The sequence below is a fragment of the Gambusia affinis genome, linkage group LG15 (genome assembly GCF_019740435.1).
Source record: "Gambusia affinis linkage group LG15, SWU_Gaff_1.0, whole genome shotgun sequence".
Taxonomy (NCBI): domain Eukaryota; kingdom Metazoa; phylum Chordata; class Actinopteri; order Cyprinodontiformes; family Poeciliidae; genus Gambusia; species Gambusia affinis.
In genome coordinates this window covers 23,146,680-23,166,425 of record NC_057882.1, presented here as the reverse complement: position 1 = coordinate 23,166,425, position 19,746 = coordinate 23,146,680, and the positions used below count along the sequence as shown (strand labels likewise).

The 19,746-nt window shown below is 38.7% G+C and overlaps 1 protein-coding gene across 2 annotated transcripts; it reads left to right on the top strand.

The window, feature by feature from the left end:
- Positions 1-2,322: 2,322 nt before the first annotated feature.
- slc7a3a (solute carrier family 7 member 3a) lies at positions 2,323-18,537 on the top strand. Of its 2 annotated transcripts, none has more exons than XM_044140219.1 (12): positions 2,323-2,416; positions 9,496-10,140; positions 10,784-10,945; positions 11,225-11,405; positions 11,486-11,601; positions 12,332-12,554; positions 12,631-12,770; positions 13,021-13,123; positions 13,993-14,222; positions 14,297-14,463; positions 14,547-14,655; positions 14,753-18,537. In XM_044140219.1, the coding sequence occupies exons 2-12, from the start codon at positions 9,774-9,776 to the stop codon at positions 14,905-14,907; spliced, it is 1,953 nt and encodes a 650-aa protein (XP_043996154.1). In that variant the 5' UTR covers positions 2,323-2,416; positions 9,496-9,773; the 3' UTR covers positions 14,908-18,537. The 2 variants fall into 2 exon arrangements, with proteins under 2 accessions (XP_043996154.1, XP_043996155.1); XM_044140220.1 differs by lacking the exon at positions 2,323-2,416 and adding an exon at positions 3,177-3,299.
- The last annotated feature ends 1,209 nt before the right edge of the window (positions 18,538-19,746 follow it).

Below are 19,746 nucleotides of genomic sequence, written 5' to 3'. Positions count from 1 at the left end.
TGATAAAGTGGAAGTAAATTGAAAGAGCAACCCAAAGCAGCGTGACTGAGCATGGACAAAGGGTGAGACGAGTGGTTACTATAGTACCACTGGATAGGGACGGATGGTTGGAGACAGAAAATGAAAGCTTTAGCAATTTACATTTCCAATGATTGAACACAACCTCTGGATAAATCCAAAGTATGATTTGAAATTTTTTAAAAAAATGCAACATTTTCAGAAGTTGGTAAAACCTGCTTAAAAGGTGTACTACTGCAACTTAAAAGGATTAATGTGTGAAAGATTTGGCAAGATGGCCTCCTGTTAAGAGACAATGGCCCCAAGTTCACTTATTTGAGAATTGTGTGTAAGACTATTGAAGTCTTCTATGAAAACTTGAAAAAATAAACACTAAGTATGTGGGAGCAGTTTCAAGTCAGATCACATTACTACATCAGAGAGGGTGGCGCCCCAGCAAACGATGGACCAGCACCCACTGGTTGCCAGGAGTTGTTGACTCAGGGTTGCTCAACGGTCCTCCTTCATCAGTTGCCTGCACAACCTTTTCTTTGGAAAGTTTAAATTGTTCGACAATCTGTTTTCGAGTAAGGCATTGACCTGTTAGTTCCCCCTTCTCCCCTATCCTTCCGCCTACCATCTACCACCAACACAACATCAGTGATCTCTAATTGCAGTTACACCTTTTACAACAATTCAAGTTCAGTGTCAAAATCACATATACAACTTCTTTAGCTTCTCTGATTTAGCATTCATTTATAATTTTGTGATAACCATAACTTATTAGTTACTCTTATTATAATCTTACTGTGAGTTATTACAAATGGCCTTCTGAAAGGAAACCAAGAATAATCTATTATTGTAATTATTTGATACCAAAGTTACGGTTACTTGTTTTACTTGTAAAACACAAGTGTAAGTGTAAGTATTCTCACAAGTAAACCAATATTAATATAAGTATTTTACTTTGGGTCTTATTCAATTACTCAAAATATTTAGAATTTATTCATTAAAACTTGTATGCTTTGAAATAAGGAATAGTATCATCTATTTTTCTAAACCTCCAGGCCGGAAACTTACTTTGTATTTTTTTTCCAGGAAACCTGCTCCTCCTGTTTCATGACTCTCTCTGCCTGTCTATAATTTTTTATGGTTAGATAGAAAAGAGAAGTAGAATTAAAGCAAAGTTTGCAGGAGACAAAAACAAACACAACCAGATTGATTTTATTGAAATGTAAGTCTACTGTTGGGTCTAAATGTCACTCGTGTGATTCATTTTAGAGGTAACTTTATTTATTGATACTGTTTAACTAAAATCTCCAGCATGGAGAAGTGGGATGATCTTGGGTTTTCTTGACAACATCCACCTCAGTTTTAACTCTTTTGCACATGCTTATTTGCTGTAAAACCCTAAAAACAACAAAAAAGTTTGCTTTTACAAAGACAACTGACCCATATAATTATGACAAGTTTTGTTTTCTTCAGGAAGATTCATTAGACAGAGCTTAATAAATCCAAAAGTCTTCAAAGTTTGCAGAACTTCTTCACAACATGGCGGTTTTGGGGACAACTCTGGAACATCTGATCATTATGCAAAGAAGGATTCTTAATAAAACCTATAAAATTAGAGGCGGTCTTAAGCGTCTTCTTCATGAGACTGTTATAAAAAAAAAACTCAGTCAGAGGCTTCTTCAGATTCACTGTAATACCAGAAGCTACAGGATATCCTTCCTGCCCACCATCAGGATCTACAACTCCTTAAAAAAAACTGTATGAGTTACAAGAAAACGCATTTTCCCTTTGCGATTAATAGGATATTTTTAAATGAAGTGAATTGAATATGATATGATATGACCATATTAGGGTGGGATTTTGTGATTGCCAGTGATCAAGTTGCGAGATACCAAATGTTAAGAATAACATCTGACATCACAACCACAGTCAAGTGACTGAGAAATTCTACATGGAAACATGAAATAAATGTTTAGTAATGCATTGCACTTTTATTCTGAATCTGTGGAACAAATCAGAGCTTGTAACGAGAGGATGACGAATATTTTCCATATTTCCGTATAAAGACTAGTGGTTTCTGCTGCTCAGCAAATCACAAGTTAAGCAGGTTCATTGTTATTCTGCGTGGAGATCCTATGAAATACAAACTTTACGTTCTTCTCCGTTCATTGAGCTCTTCTCTGTATTGAATGTTGTAATATTTCTTGGTAATGAGATTATGTTGTGCTCCATTCATGGTGAAAAAGCTCCGCCTTCGTCTTGCGTCAGTTTGTTTATATGTCCCGCCCTCTTTTGACGACTAATGAAATCGCTCAACCAGGCGGTATATTTCATCAGAAACCACAGACTTCGCTGCTTCTCTTCCGTCTCTATCTTTCCACTATTGCACTCCAGAAGACAGCAAAAGGTACAAATATAGCGATTTTTCTTTTCAAAACACACACACATGTATATACATATATTTAAAAATCTAAGCGGTGTTCAATGACGCGCTTTTTTCCATTCAGTAGTAACGTTTATTTATCTCGTAGTAAGACTGATGCAATCCTCCTCATGTGTTGTATTGGCGCTAAAGAACATAAAGTCCTTCGCCTTTATTACACGATTTATGTGTGAGCGTTTGAAAAAGACTTGTAATTTGCCAAACGTTACAGTCATAATGAGTTAATTCGCTGTAGTTAACATTAAGTAAATCGGCTTAATTTGTCATTTGAGCGGGGAATCAGCTGATGTATAGTCCAGCGTGTAATGGAAAACCAATGAGAACAGAGCAGAAAAGGGAAACTTAATAGGGTGTTACCATTGTGGAAAAAACTGTTTAAACAATCCTCTCTTTTTAAAGAATACACCTGACACCCGTAGTTTTATCACACACTGTTTTCATTCATTGTTTTGCTTTACGCGGTTAAAACATCGTGAGGTTGATGTTTCGCTTTTTATCGAGGCGTGTTGATGCCTGAAATGCTGCTTTCAAAGACCCCTACAAGCACGGAAGATTCCAACACGTGCATCGATGAACTCAAAAAAGTGTTGTTGGAACGGTTGCTTTTAATGTCCAGATTTTCTCACCAAAACGGGCAAATAAGATACAAGGAAACGTAGCTGTTAAACCGCTGCTTGGTCCTTTGCTGCGTTGTATTTATGAACCCAAAAGCCGACAATCGCTGAGTGTCGCTTATACCTGAATGCAACAATATCAACACAAGAAGATGAGCTATTGGAAGCCACGTAGCTAGCTGATGCTTCACATGCTAACAGCTGTACATCACTCAATATGTTTGGCGCTGTTTGTAAGTAAAGACATTTAATTGCTATTTTATTTGGGAGTTTCTCTGGTGCATAAACCACAAAGATTCGTGAGTGTCATCAAAGCGAGCTGTCTTTCCTCGGTAGCCGCCGCCAAGCCGCCCGTGTTCCAGGGTGTACCCATGTCTGTGTTGCATCAGCCGACTAAAGCAACCTGTAGTAAAATGCTTTGCTCCGTGTTAAACCCGCTGAGCTTGAAGGTCAGGTGATGCGAGGTGGTAAAGGTGTGGACATACCGTAAAACTGCAAGCCTACTACTCAAGTACTGCGCCTATGTTGAAATGCCACGTATTTTTATTGACCTATTCAAAGTTTAGCAGTTTCTAATAAAGATACAAAAACAAGAATTAATGGTGCTTTTACTATTTAACACATTTGATGTTTATGATTGCTATTTTTAAAGCCCTCACAGTCACATTACTGTGGTTTTATTAAATATTTTTCTATTAAATATTTGTGACGAGATTTAAACAGTAAGATATTTGCCACACCTTGATCTACTATGATACAGTAGATTATTTAGGTGTAACACATCAGTTTCATTGTGAACACAAAAATGAAAAATGCATTTAACATAATCTAATTCTAACAAAAAAGCAACAATTCAAACTCCACTGTAAGTGTTCATTTTTGTGTTTTCACAAGTAAAATGAGAGATTTCAAAAATCTTAAATTGTTTTTAAATAATCCATTTAATCTAAAATCATCCATGATGATTTTATGATTTGATGATGTTTTGATGGTAATAAATAACCTTGATTATTACTTAAGACTATTAACTAGAATAGTAAAATGGACAAAAGTAACACATTTAACCTGGAAAAGTAGGTTATACAGCTGAAAGAAAACTACTTTATTTTTTCTTAGCCATGTGGCATTCCCCACCCACAGAGCATGCTGCTCTGGGCAGAGAGCCAGATTGCCCGTATCAGAAAATATAAATGTTTGTAAACAGATATATGTATTTGTTAACAGCAACAGGGAGGAGATGAGGGCAGGAAGTTACTTTAAATAGCATAAGTTAACACTTCTCATTAAGAAGACTTTCACCTGAAGAAACCACGTGATATAAGTTTTACTCGGTTTTATAACTTTTTAAAGGTTTTGATCTGCATTCCTACTGGTACAATAATTAGTACCATTTTTTTTTTTTCTGGTGAGTTGCGCCTCACGAGTTTAAGACCTTTAAAGTTCAATTTATTCTAAGATTGTCTCGACCTATCTTTTCATGCCGTGCTGCAGCTTAGCGGTCACACCTTGACATTCAAGATGTGGCCACTAAGTGCCAAACGGCCAAACTGCTTTATCCTCTTTAGCTCTACGTGAGCTTAATGCTGCCACTCCCAGGTCCTGTTAAAGCAAGTAAGAGCTGGTGTTGGTCATGGGAAAGCAAGCAGGTTGTCCGTTTGTCACATTCCATTTGACTGGGGAGAGCAGCTTTTGGCACGGGTTGCTGTGTCCTGCCAGGTGAACTGAGAGGTCGGTCAGTTCAGTCTCAGCGGTCGGCCTTTTCCACAGATACGTGAACAAAGGTCCTAGAACGGGCTTTGTTGGGGGCTTTTGTGTAGATTTTCATTAATACAACATATATTTTTCACTCAATGGGGCTCCACATAAATTCAGATAATATTGCAGGATTGCTGAAGAATACTGCAGCATCATTTTTGGAATAATAAAGAGGTTTTAATGTTATATGTGGTCAGTGTTTACTCTTGCAGTGTAATCTTTGTCTTGTTCCATTTGGTCCTCCGAATAACACAGGTTCCCATTAGTTTGAGTGAAGTTACCACAGTTTCAGAGTTTTTCTTTTTTTTTTATTTCTTCTTCAAAAAATTACAAACTAAATCTATAACATGATCCAACGAATATTGATCCACTTTATATTCCCACTATTGCTAAAACAAACAGGAGTTTTCTCACAACCAAAAATATTTCCAAAAAGTTAAAAAAGAAAAGTATTTTGAGGGATGTAGAATAAAGCCACATCCAGTAGGTTTTTTTTTCTTTAATGTCTTAGAACAAAGCAAGCTTGTTAAAAAACTAAGTCAAAGAAATGTGGCTAATCAGACTGGTTTGTGCTGCTTAGACAAAATATTTTTTGGCCTGAGTCACTCTCTGGATGTGTTGTAGTAATTTGAACAATAATTACTCAGTCAGATACACTAAATGTGAGTCGCACAGTCAAATGTACCTGTGCAGTTTTTTCTATTGATTTTTTTTAAGTGAGCTCCGTATGATGCAATGTTTGCATCATGTTACAATATAAATTTAGTTGTTTGTTTTTTTGCCATTGTGGAACAGATTTGGCCCTGCGACAGACTGGCGACCTGTCCAGGGTGACCCCGCCTCTCACTCGGAACGATAGCTGGAGATAGACAGCAGCACCTCCCGACCCCAATAAGGACAAGGGTGTTAGAAAATGGATGGATGATGGAACAGATTTGTGACGCCTCTTTCTTCCGGCCCGGTTCTGTAACCACCACAGCAGCAACACTAGTGACTACAGTCAAAACAAACCCATGTGTTGTTCAAGTTAGAACATGGCCCAGAAACAACTTATAATGAGGTTAGCATGTTTGTTACCTTCCAAAATAATCCTCTTACTGTGCAGTACGTGGCAGCAGCTGCAGTGAAGCTCAAGCAACACAACCATTATCCCCGAAGCCTGTTATAACCAGAACACAGTTGGCTCGAAACGGTGGGTTAGCAGTCCCACCGGCACAACGAGCCTTTCTTTAAGGGGCAAAGTGTGACAAGAACCCTGCTGTTATGAACAGAGACTCCCATGATCTCATTGAATATTTACATTTCTGTGAAATTTTGTCTCGGATGGTCTTTTTAAGAGTGTGTATGAATGTGTGGGCTTGTGGAGTTTGTAACCCTCGTGAAAACCACAAGGAAAAGATTAGCGACGCGCTGACGTGAGCGAAGCCGCAGCGATGGCTCGTTTAAATGAGGCCATCATAAACCCTCCAGATATGTGGCATTCTAAAAAAGAAAAAGTACTCTCCTGGTTGCACTCAGACAACTCTGTGAGGTGCTGGGTGAACCCCTGAGAGGGTCACATCCAGCCGGCCATGGCACTTTGTTAATGGGTGTTTATTAGCACAACGGAGACGCCCCTCAGATCTCAGTTCCTGGTGTGTGAGTGGAAAAATGCTGCTGGAATGTCACACCAAGCAGGAGGCTGGAGCATTTCCACCCAGCACCCGTTTCCCATCGTCTTCAGAGGGCCGAGTGTTTATTGTGGCAGCGCTCCGGGTGCGCTGTTATTTGGATTTCATTGTTTCACTGTGTTTGTCTTTTATTTCTTCCATTGCTAAGATGTACAAACCAAGACATTCTTTTGATCCGGTAGAACGGGACATGCTTTGATTAATTGGTCGTGTTGCTTTTGTGGTATTAATAGAATATTGTCTGTACTGAAGCACTGTGAGTTTATATCCTGTTCGCTGAAAGGAGCCAGAATTAGATTCTTGTCTTTTAAAACGTTTAAACCAAAATTTTTATTTTGCATGACATGTGACATTAAGCCAAACTGGTCAGAGAACAGATCCTTCTTGAGGCAAAAAGTTCTTCTTTTGTAGACGCTGTGACACTGAGACGGTCCGGTCCGTGCTGCCAGGGTAGGGTTTCGCTTCTCCTCTTCACCTGCTGAGCAGTGAAGTGACCGACTGGCCCGATATGTCAAGGAATCAGGTGTCACAGCTTAAACGGCCACAGCATTGCTTTTTATACTTTCTCAGAGTCCATGAAGAACAGGGCTTTAACAGAATTCAGACCCCTTGAACATTTCCCCATCATGTGACGTAGTGTTTTGCATTCAAGTTTTCATGACAGGTGAAAGAAGTGAAATGTGAAATATTGTGCAAAGTACAATGGCCAGTTTGTTAGAGAACAGTAAACTAAGTGTGTATTTTTTATCTTGTGATAAAGCTTTGGATCAGTTAGAATGTGTGGTTATCTTTTAAATAATTGAAATGTCAGCTTTTAGTTCTTCAAATTGCCACTCTAATCTCAGACGTGCTCGATTAACAGAACAAAGGTCTGTTGTTTTGATAACGACACTGTCACATGAAGCTGTTAGGAGTTACATTTTTCTTGATTATTTAGCTTCTTCATACTGTCTGAATAATGTTACACTTGCAGAACAGATAAACCTTCACTGTCCTTGATATTACAAGCAGGAGTTACATGTGTCAGCAAGAGGGTTGCTGTAAATTTGAAGATGATTTTTGCACATTAATCACATCATTATCACGGCACATGCATGCTTTTGTGTGATCTCAGACAGTAGAATAACACAATGCACTGAGCTTCCTGTCATTCACACGCTCAGTTTATAACGTGCAAATCTCTGCTCTGAATTTCCACAAGTTCTTAAGTTAACTTTTATCTGTTAATCTGAGCAGGTTCTGCACAGGCAATGTTGTTTTACCCAAACCCGAATTAATGGACTGACTGGTCGGAAAGTTAAACACACCTTATGCAACCTGACTTGGATATAATATGTAACATCAGAGTGTAAATGTGGTGGAACCAGTTTCTTTGTAATACCGTAAGCGTCAGTCGAGCATTCCTTCGTACGAAAAGGCCTCTTTGTACTTTAGTAACCCGCTTTTATTTCCCCAGGTGGTTTACCTTTGGGATTTACGTCAGTCCTAAATTCTTTTGTGTGTTTTTCCTTCTCCACCTGATAGGTGGGTCAGCTCTGAGAAAAAATGATGAGCCTCCTCACTCGAGTTGACTCCTCTAAATGTCCTTGGACTGTTATTCACTGAACATCTGTTTACAGAAACTCCTCTAATTATTAACATTTATTATTTGCTGATCTGACTCAGCAGGTGCTTACGTCCTCTAAAGCTGGTTTTGGGTTAATTTAAACCTTTCTGTAGATCAGGTTCACTTTCTGAGTGTGTTGAACTCCATCAGTGTTTTCCCAGTGCAGCAGGTTCACCTTATCACATTACTGGCTCATGCTGTCCTCCCCACCTCTCTCTTGTTGATGTTAGTTTGATTCGACCCCATCGTCTCCTCACAGCCTTTCCCAAGCTTTTAGAACAACACTGAACCAGCAGTAGTCTGCACTTTCTCGCTGCAAGGAAGTGGTGAGGGCTTGTGCAAGGTGTTCCTTTGTTTGTACTAAGGTGTGTCACATGGCAGGTTTATTTGTTAAAGCAAAAAAAAAAGAAAAAGAAATGAAGAATTAGGCCTGGCAGGATAGTATTCGATCTCCTTTTGTCTTCACGAGCTCACCGTGTGCCCCACCAAGATCCCATGATCATACGCTAAACTGGTTTGAATTCCTGGAAGTTGTGTAACCTGGTTCTCATGTCAGGAGGTAGATTTTTTTTTTTTACCTTTTTACTGAAGAACTGCTGGCCCATAAGAGGGATGTTCATAACTAATTTAAAAAAAATACTGAATTTCAGCTTCGGTATTAAATAAAAAATGTAGTTTTTATATTTATTCATAAAATGAATATTTCATAAAATGTTTCATTTATATTAATTCAAAACAATTTAGTTACATATTCACCTACAATGTTTTTTGGAGACTCTACCAGATACATTTTTATTTTTTCTCATTCTTCTGGACATCATAGCTCAGTCATCTTCGACTGACAGTTAATGTCTGGACATAAAACCTCAATAGTTTTTTGGGCTGGGTTGGTCTTTCACTTAATATTTTTGGTCTAAACTACTCTGATCATCTTTGGGGGGGTTTTCCCAACAGCATGATGCTGCCACCACAGTGTTTCCCAGTAGAAGTAGTGTGTTCAATGTTGGTTTTTCTTGTTAAACATTTTTTGTCTTAGCACCATCCTCTGCCTTGTTTCTGCAAGCTTTTTAGAGATGTGAATATTTCTGCAAAATACTGAGAGTTTATCTCATAGTGAATAAAGTATTAAAAAAGAGCTTTATTTAATAAATACCTGAATTATAAAAAAAAGACACGTGGAGATGTTTTATGTCCTATAAGGAAAATCCTTTCCAGTATTCACACATTCTGTTATTGTTTTTTAGATTTTAAGTCTGGCCTGATTTTTCTTTCGTAGAAACGGGAACAATGCTGTAATCTCTGTTTAATTACGAGCTCTGAGCTGTAAGAAGTGTAAGCTTTGGCAGGTACTGAATGAGAGCCCTGTTTAAGTTTTTTCCTTGTTGTGTTTCTTCACAGATCCTAATCTGCTGCGTCGACAACACACCTGCCACATCCTGCTTTGTGTACACCAGTAACTCCTGCCTAAGTAAACAAACATCAGAGGACCAGTAGTATTCAAGTACTTGTTGTTTACCTCGTTTGTCCCAAACTTTCCTGCTGTCTTCATCCTAACCGAAGAACGGGTGTTCTGTATAAGTGGTGCCCATCTCACATACGCACACACTCTCCCACCTACGCTAGCATCATTTAAAAAGCATAACCTTTTCCTGCACCCACGCATAATCACAGCCATCATGGCCAGGATGCTGTCCAACTTTGGCAAAACCCTGCTGCGCCGCCGTGCGCTAGACTTCTCCAGTGAAGAGACACAGTTCGCCCGCTGCTTATCCACCCTGGACCTCATCGCCTTGGGGGTGGGCTCCACGCTGGGCGCTGGCGTCTACGTCCTCGCAGGCGAGGTCGCTAGAGAGAAGGCGGGACCGGCCATTGTCTTGTGTTTCCTCATCGCCGCCCTGTCCTCCATGATGGCTGGCCTGTGCTACGCCGAGTTTGGCGCCCGTGTCCCCAAAACGGGCTCCGCATACCTCTACAGCTACGTGACAGTGGGAGAAATATGGGCCTTCATAACAGGGTGGAACCTCATCCTCTCTTATGTCATTGGTGAGTTCCAGTTTAGGTGGATAAAGTGTTGAACAATCTCATTCCAGTTAATTTGAATGTCATCTAATATCTATTTTCTCTTCCCAATTCAAAATGTGAAACTCATGAAATAGGATAGAATAGATTGGTTATACATAGGTCTGTCACAATAGATCAATTAATCGCAGTATGAATTAAAACAAAACGAAGGATTTCCTTTTTTCATGCTCTGTTGCTTTGGTCTCAACTAGCCTTTTTTTAGGACAATTTTGTTTGTTGTTTTGTTTATTTATTTTGGATATTTAGAATGTCTTCCAGTTCCAGTGTTAAATGTTCATTAGAGCATAAAGTTTATTAATCTTTGAGCATGTGTTCTTGCATCATTATTCCATTAACATTGTATTACTTGAAAATTGTCTTAAAACAACAATGTTATTGTTTACCGCAATAACCTCTGGAACAATTTATTGTCCAGCAAAATTTATCATGACAGGCCTAATTACAAACAGTAATGAATTTCAATTTTTTATGTTTAATTTAATGACTATGGCTTGTAAACTTATACTTTGGATAAAAAACATTTTAGTATTACACAAGACCAATAAAAATAAGGTTTTGGCAGTGCAATAATCAGATTTTTGATTTTTCTTCTGTTTTCTTTTAGGTACGGCCAGTGTGGCCAGGGCTTGGAGCTCGACCTTTGACAACCTGGTCGAACAAAAAATATCCGGCTTCTTTAAAGCATCCATGGAAATGAAAGTACCTGGAAAAGTGCTAGCGGAGTATCCGGATCTATTTGCCCTAATCCTGGTCCTGCTGCTAACCGGTGAGTTTGCTGAGCGCTTAAAAGTTTTAGTAGAAGGGGAGGGAAAAACAAACTCCTGTTTGTGCAGCTAAAGAGATCTTATTAGTCGGCCAGAACAGTTGTCACACCAATCTCTCAGCTAATGTCACACGCCAGCAGCAGTGTTAGGACTAATGAGAGGATTGCTGTTGCCGAGTGATGGTTTGTCGGAACATATCTGCCCACGCAACAGGACATGCAGTTACTGATCTTGAATATGAATTTCTTTCCCTCGCTTCCTGCGGCGTCTGCTCTCCTCAGGTCTCTTGGCCTTCGGCGTGAGTGAGTCGGCGCTGGTGAACAAAATCTTCACAGGAATCAATCTGGTGGTCCTGGGCTTCGTCATCATATCCGGCTTCGTCAAGGGAGACGTTAACAACTGGAGCCTCGAGAAAGACGACTACATTAACTACAGGAACGGCACTAATGTCACCCAAAAGGAGTGAGTATTGGTCTCTATTGCCAACATAAGTTCTCTTTTGCTTTTGAGTTCTAAAAGTTGCTTTTTCTGTTTTTCCCCAGACTGATGGAAAAGTTTGGTGAAGGTGGTTTTGCCCCGTTTGGCCTCGGTGGAATCTTATCTGGCGCTGCCACCTGCTTCTATGCCTTTGTGGGCTTTGACTGTATTGCTACAACAAGTGAGTATGTTTTCTATTTCCAAGGTGCAAATAGTGTAACATGACTGCCTATATGACCACTGACTCTAGACTGATAGAAAATGTCTGCCGATCATATTCAGTAGGAAATGTGTTCATATTAACAGTGACATCTGCGCATACATGAATACTTTGATTCAGTTTAAAAAGTGAAGCTCAGCTGTTGTATAAGTATTAAAAACGGCATTTCATCATCCAAGGATATTGTTGGAAAGTTTAGTAGAAGGAAAAAGTCAAATCTGACTAAGTTCCAGCTGGTTTGCAAAGCAGAATGTGCAAACAAGACTTTTTTTTTTTGGATGTGCACAGCTGGTAAATAAATATCTCCAAACATTTGCAGCTGTAATGCATGCCACACTTTTCAGATTCATGGTGCATACAATTAGCTTTCCACAGTACATAATGGTTTGCATGTTGGCTGAATCAGTTGAGATGATTTTGGGGTATCGGTGTAAAGAGGGGTACAGATGTACACACACTCTTTAGAGTTTTGCAGATGTATTATTTTTGTATTAGCTAATTATAATGCACTACTTTGTGTTTGTCAGTTACATAAAAACACCTTGTCGGTATGTTCTGGTTTGTAGTTGTGATGAAATGTGCTTAAGGTGTATTTTTGCAACTCAGTGCAAGCTGGTTTTAATTTATTTATTTGTTTTTCAGTGAAATTTAACTTGCAGCTCATCCTTTTTCCATTGTTTTCTTCCTCCAGGCGAAGAAGCCAAGAACCCCATGCGGTCCATCCCCATCGGCATCGTGGCCTCGCTGTTCATCTGTTTTTTTGCCTACTTTGGCGTGTCAGCAGCCCTGACCATGATGATGCCGTATTACCAGCTGAACACTGACAGCCCTCTGCCCGAGGCCTTCAGCTATGTTGGCTGGGCGCCAGCCAGATACATCGTGGCCGTGGGTTCTCTCTGCGCGTTGTCCACCAGGTGAGGAAGGGAAACCCTAACACCGGTGACTCGCTATAAGCAGCTATTTGAAGCCTCACTTTTGATTTCTTCTCAGCTTACTGGGCTCCATGTTCCCCATGCCTCGGGTTATTTACGCCATGGCCGAGGACGGGCTGCTGTTCCGGGTTCTGTCCAGGATAAATGCTCGCACAAAGACCCCCATCTTGGCTACCATAGTTTCTGGAATCATTGCAGGTAACATATCTGTTGGTAGGATTCAGCTGTGTGTCATTCTCCCATCACAGTGAGTCAGCAGGGCTTTTAATTAGGCTTCCAGCTCTTCTCTGTCTTGTGTCAGCATGTCTGTCAGGATGTCAGTTCAGAATCGATAAAGCTTCCTGAAGGTGACAGGAAAAAACGCAGCAGTTCCGATGGGTTTTGAAGTGGCTGTAAACGTTTGCGTCCACAGAATGAGTTTTTCTAAAATCTGGTTTCCTCCTCGCAGCGCTGATGGCATTCCTGTTTGATCTGGCGGCCCTGGTTGACCTCATGTCCATAGGAACGCTGCTGGCATACTCATTAGTGGCTATTTGTGTCTTAATTCTCAGGTAAGTACTTTTATCATCATCAACTTTATTAAAGATGCAAATAGGTTCATATATTAAAAATTTAAGTCAAATAAATAGTCTTAGGACGATGGCAATCATAGGTATTAATCACAGATTTACAAAATGACTAAACCTGACTGAACTTTGTGCGATATCCATTAGCATCAAGATGACGATGTATAGAAACATGTAATCTCCACACAAATCTGTACATAAGGTTACATAATGCAGCGTAAAAGGTAGAGGCACCAACAAATAATAGACTTGCACTAGTCCATCTCAGTGTCCATCTCATCATAGGGCTTTAAAGCATCAATTAAACACATGAAAATTGTAGAGTTATTCCTATTATACAAATCTAAAATCTTTCAAATTGAATATACACATACCTGTGCCATGGTTTGATTTAAAACCAAACTGGTTATCTGAAGTAAGGAGAAAATGTTCTAACTTACTGGGGCTAACGGTGCAGGACCTTGGCTAGCACACAGGCCGATAATTTTCCTTATTTATTTTGACAGCTTTATCTTTAATAATAGATACTTATACGACAGATAGCAGTGAGTCTTGGACTAAATACCCATTAAAACACAAAGCAAGCAAAGGGAAGAGTTTTCTGATAGAAATTTGTAATTGTTCTGCAGACAGGTTCATGACTGCATTATACATTTATTACTTGAAAATGGTCTCAAAACAGCAATATTATTGTCTATTGCAGTAACTTCTGGGACAATTTATTGCCCAGAAAAATTTGTTATCATGACAGGGTTATGTGTATCTTGGTGAAAGGTGTGATATTCGCAACAGAACAGAAGACATTTTTCCTTCATGTTTCAGTTTAAAACAGCCTCTCTGCCCTCACTCAACAGGTATCAGCCAGGCAATCTGAATTCGTCCAGTCAGACGGAGAAGCTGGTGGAGCTGGTGGAAGGTGAGAAGGTGGCTGTGAGCGGCGGGGACAGCGGGGACGAGTATGGCATGGAGATGGAAGACAGACCCCTCCAGGAGACATTCACTGCCAAGCTGCTCTTCTGTCCAAGTGGAAAAATCCCAACTAAGACCTCTGGGATGATAGTCTACGTTACCACAGCTGTTATTTGTAAGTGCTCAGTCTACTTGTTAGAGTCATGTCCAGCAGGATCTGAGTTTGTTTTCTTTCTCCTGTTTTCACAGCTGTTCTCATCACCATTCTGTGCATCATCCTGGCAAACGGTTTGGACCAGCTGCTCGTCGGACATGCAGCCGTTATAGTGCCCTGTATCATATTGGCTCTGCTCTGTGTCGTCTGCGTTATCATCATATGGAGGCAGCCACAGAGCAAAGAGGCTCTGACCTTCAAGGTCAGATATCTGTTTTTTTGTGTGTTTTGGCACTTGTAGTGTTGCACTGAGCAGTTCCTAAATGTAATCTCTGTTTTCTCAAGGTCCCGCTGCTTCCATGGTTGCCCCTGTTCAGCGTTTTTGTCAACATCTACCTCATGATGCAGCTGGACATTAGTACATGGTGCCGCTTCTCTGTCTGGATGATTATCGGTGCGTTTAAACGTTTACAAATATGTCTTCCCTTCTGTTCCATCAAACTGGGGCTGTTTGCTCATGTTATTTTTTTTATCTGCCCTTTTTCCTCCAGGCTTTGCCATCTACTTCATTTACGGTATTAAAAACAGCAGTGAAGCTAACAACAAGTCGCCCTCAGGCAAATACGAGCCGGCGCTGCAGAACAAAAGCCCGATTTACAAGGGCGGTCCTGATGAGAGCGACATGGAGGCCGGCAGCAGCCCCTGATGCGGTCTGACGGAGACCCGGGACTCGTTTCTGAGCACCTGCACCCATTCCTGATCATTTACAGTGCAGGCGGGTCGGAACTAGGCATGGGCCGGTATGAAATTATGACTGTATGATGGCCTTGGGTTTTGCGGAATCACAGTATTACAGAGCAAAGAGGCTCGAAAATGTGTTATTTTGCATTTTCTTTATCATGCTTTGACGTGAATGCATACGCGATTTCCTTCTTAAATGTTTGCTGAATTGTGGGCTGATCTTCACTCTTTGACATGACCTGTTGCTGCCAGAGGCTCTGCTTTTTCTAAAAAAAACAAAAAAAACAACCAATTAGGGCAGATGTGAATTTAACTGCAATTTCAAATTAGTCTATCACCGTAATTTCTGTAGTCATAGTCAACTTTATTTGTCTTTGGAAGCTGCGTAAACTTGCAGAGCTAGTAACTATGCAGCAGCAGATGACCGGTGTGATTTGACCCACCGGTCGCTGACCAGACAACACAAAAATAAATGCTTATACTGCAGGCACAGTATGACGCAAAATTTTCGTGGTTTTAAAACTGACTTTTTATATCACGGTATACATTGAAACTGGCAACCGGCCCATGCCTACTCAGAACGTTACTCCGGGTTTAAAGGGAGGGAAGAGGCAAGAAAAACGCAACACACGTCTTACCTCTGACTTGGAGGCTGATCAACTACTTGACAACTAGATGCTGTGACGAAGTTGATTTCCAGCTCGTCTGAGTTTTAACCCGGTTGTATTTAGCCTTAGCCCACAGCAAGCATTTACCTGCCTGAATCACATGCTTTCAATGGACCTGACCTACACGGGGTCAGGTTGTCTTTTATTCCGTTACGTGAAGCTGCAAATCGGAAAAATGTTACTTTTTGTTTTTATTTTTTGTGTGTTGTTAATGTCCTGAGGTGCACCTATTGAGCCACTAGTGAGTCCCAGGGTAAATCCCAGTCAATGACCATTTGAGCCATTAAGTTCACCATCATAAGATCATTCAGTGAGTCCAGCAACAAAGTGGCAAAGGACAGTAATCCCTCTCTTATAAATGTAGTGCAGTAGAGGAAGTTACCTGTGTGTTTACTCGTTGTGTGTGAGAGGCTGTGAGGTTTACAGTGTCAGTTTTTACTGGTAGGTCAGTAGCATCTGGTCAGTGCTGATGTTTATGTTCAATATTGTGCAGCTGAAGTCCTAACTGGGAACAATATAACCCCACTGCATCCTAAAACTCCCTGAAAACTGCTGCAGACTACAATATTTATATGGTATAACTAGGCATGAGCCGAGTTAAAATACCATGGTTTCTTGCTATCAACTCCAAAATTTAAATCAAGAATGTAAAACACGAATTAATGAATATTACTTGAACTGATGGTATCTATAGCATTATTACTATCTTATGTTGGTATAACAGAAGAAGTAAAGCTGTAGAACAAACCTATACTAAATTTAACAGTATATTTCAATTTAGGATTTATTATCACAATATTTCATTTAGTATTCATTGCGATAAAAAAGCATTTCCAACTAGGTCTGTCACAATAACAAATTTTGCTGGACGATATGTTGTCCCAGAAGTTATAGCGATAAATGACAATATTGTTGTTTTGTCACTATTTTCAAGTATTGTTATGACAATGGAAGAACGCATTCTCAAAGATTAATACACCTTAAATTCTAAGGAAACAAAACAACAGAAATGACAAATAAAATTAGGAAATCTCTTTAACAAAATTGTCCTTCAAAAAGTAGTTGAGACCAAAACACCAGACTGAAGAATTTTGTCATCCAGTTTTTGATAGAGAGAAATGATTAAACATTGAGCTTGTTTTAATTTATCATACAATTAATTGATTTATTGCTCATTGTGACAGGCCTATTTCCAAATTCTTCAGTCTGTCACTGTCTACAGTCACATACTGCTCTAAAAACATAACCATCTAAATCCTGGGGCATGTGAAAACCTCTCCAAACATCTCTGCGCATACATAGAAGAAATAAAACATTTCTCGTTTCATTTTATTTTTTTTTGTCTGGTGCTTGTGTGCCCATGCCCCTTTTCTATAGGCGCCCTGGGTAACCACCCATACGATCATATCTAAAGTAGAACGAGCATAACAGAAAATGTTTGCACTTTTCAAACTGCAAATTTTTAAAACCTTTTTATCAACAGCCAGCCCATGTCTACATATGACATCATTCAATAGTTTTTTAATTTATTTGATCACAATATTAACATGTTACCATTCAATTTTGTGGCCTTTAATTTCAACTTCAGTGACTCTAAAATGTACAAAAACACATAAATCTGTGTGGTTGTACTTTCATGTCATCCTGCTGTATGGATTTTAAAATTATTCAATTGATGTTAGGATTTTGCTAACATACCAATTTATCTGCCTTTTGTTTTGTTTTTTGTTCACACATTTGTACAGACCCGACGAGGTTGATGGGATTTTGGGGGTTGGGCATTTTCATCAGAAATCCAATGAACTGTGATGTACGTCCAAAATAAGCCAGGGTTCATGTCAAGTTTTACCACTAAAATGTAATTTGTAATGTAATTTACTTCTTTGTAAAAAAAAAAACAAAAAACCATCTATTCTCCACTAAAACTCTTGATTACTTTCAGCTATATAACTTGAAATTTAAAATCTTTTTCAGATAAATTACCATCACTTGTATTTTAGTTTTATAATCTTATTTACTTCTAATTTGTTAGAAAATGTTAATATTTATGTGTTTATTGATTGTTTGGGAAAGCATTACTGTTTTTCTGCCTTTATGTATTCATTTTAACTTGCTTTTTAGATGTACAGCTTAATGTTGATTTTTTTTTTTTTTGTCACATCATATATTCCGTTTCTAATTTTTTTCGACCAAACCTAATATTTTTTTTACTCTGCTTTCCAAAAACTACCAACCACAACGAGCTGGTATTTAAATTATTCTAACTATTTTTGCCCCAAGTCTTTTTCAGTCTGATTGATAACTTATTTTTAAAAGTTTTTTTTGTGTGTTGTTGTCATAGTACAAGTGCTTTACTGTAGAGTGTACAGTATTTGTTTAAATATCTTTGTATATTGCTGTAAATTATGCAGATATACTTTCTTTGACTTATGAAATTACATGTAAACTTGATGAGACGGTTTTTATAGATTACACTTGAAGGAATTACTGCTGCTGAAGCCCAAATTATTAAACTATTTGAGATACAAAATGCTCCCATGGAAGCTGGATAAAACTTTGAAACATATCTTGAAAGCTGTTATTGGTAAAAGCTAGAATTAATTGTCTTTTTTTTACAGATGGCGCATAAGAATCATTTGTGAAGTCGAATGTGAAATTTGCTCTTCAACCTCTTGATCTGAACTTTATGTTCTCCACGCTTATTCTCCACCAAAATGTTCAGTGACGGAGTTTTGACTTACTCAGCTCGTCACAACCCGTCCTGGTGCCTTTTTGAGAAATCAGTCCAATTATTCCCCCGTAGTGCTGTATCATTAAGAGCAACAATTGACTTCCGTTTTGTATTCTGTACATATGCTTCATTGTGTAAAATGAGCTGCGTTTTAATTTTCTCTTTTTTTTAATAAAAGTGATTTATCCACTTGGAACCTGTCTCTACCTGTTCTTTTTCTCAGCAAACGAGTTGAATGCCAGACACTGCAGGTTTTTTTTATTGTCTCACTTTGCGCACAGTTAGCACACATTCTGTTAGCTGCAGAAGCCAAAACAGGTTTTCCTACCTGTTTTGGTGGGTAGTTCAGGTTCTGAAAAAAGGCGGAACTATTAAATTCACTTCCTGATCACATTTTTGTCTTTCTGTAGCTTTGAACAATAGAGTAGTTTCCCCTGCTAAAACCTTTTTTCAACAATTTTAGAGAAAATTCTGAGGTTTAGAAGATATTGCTAAGAAGTTAAAAAGTATTATATTGGATACTTAACTTTCTATGGCTTAATAAACCCTTTATTTTTTCAACAAATAGAAAATTATGCTTTTACTGCTCTTTACACTTCTATTACTTCCTGTTTTGCTCAGCCTCTGGGACAAATTAGTTATCTTTAAATATGCAAATGAATTTGCCCCTTTAAAGTTATTCTGTTTTTCCTTTTATTTAATTTACACTTGATATATTTAACAGCATAAAACAAATTCTAATATCAAACAACTAAAACCTGGGTAAATATAAAATTATTTTACGACCACACCCCACACTCCCTGGCCTGATGATGTCTGGACTTGGAAATCCTTAAATCACTTAAATGGAATCAGGCTGACAACATACAGTAGATTAAAGGATCTACATCCACAGAAATTCAAGAACATAAAGAAAATTACTGACATCTGTCATGTTGCAAAGGCTTGGACTGAATTTATTAGTTTAAAAGTTAATACTATCCGGTATTTTTTTTAATTTTTTGCCTACCTTTGTATTTTATTAAGAAGTGATCGCAGTTTTATTACTTCTTCATTTGATGAGGCTGCCCTCTAACGGTCAAACATGGTAACTCACTGGTCTGGCTTAAAGTGAATTCTGAAACTTTGTCTTACATTGACTTTCTAAATATTCTGTTGGTTTCCATTTATTACATCCAAAGTCACTCAGAAGAGATTCTACCTCCATTCAGATGGAGTAAATGGACTCATCCATTGTTTATTTATCATGTTTGATCCCAATAGTTCATACTTATTGGCATTTTATTAGGATGATTTAGATGCAGACCAACTGAATAACCTATTCATATTGAATCAAAATAAAGAAGCACTTTCTCTCTTGGAAACTTTGATCCAAAATGAAGGGATGAATTCACTGTCAATTCTG

What these genes read in the sequence shown, in the direction of transcription:
- slc7a3a (XM_044140219.1), top strand. Translation starts at nt 9,774, where the DNA reads ATGGCCAGGATGCTGTCCAACTTTGGCAAAACCCTGCTGCGCCGCCGT. An exon ending in CATCCTCTCTTATGTCATTG is followed by an intron (nt 10,141 to 10,783) that starts GTGAGTTCCAGT and finishes GTTTTCTTTTAG; the next exon opens with GTACGGCCAGTGTGGCCAGG. An exon ending in ACTAATGTCACCCAAAAGGA is followed by an intron (nt 11,406 to 11,485) that starts GTGAGTATTGGT and finishes GTTTTTCCCCAG; the next exon opens with ACTGATGGAAAAGTTTGGTG.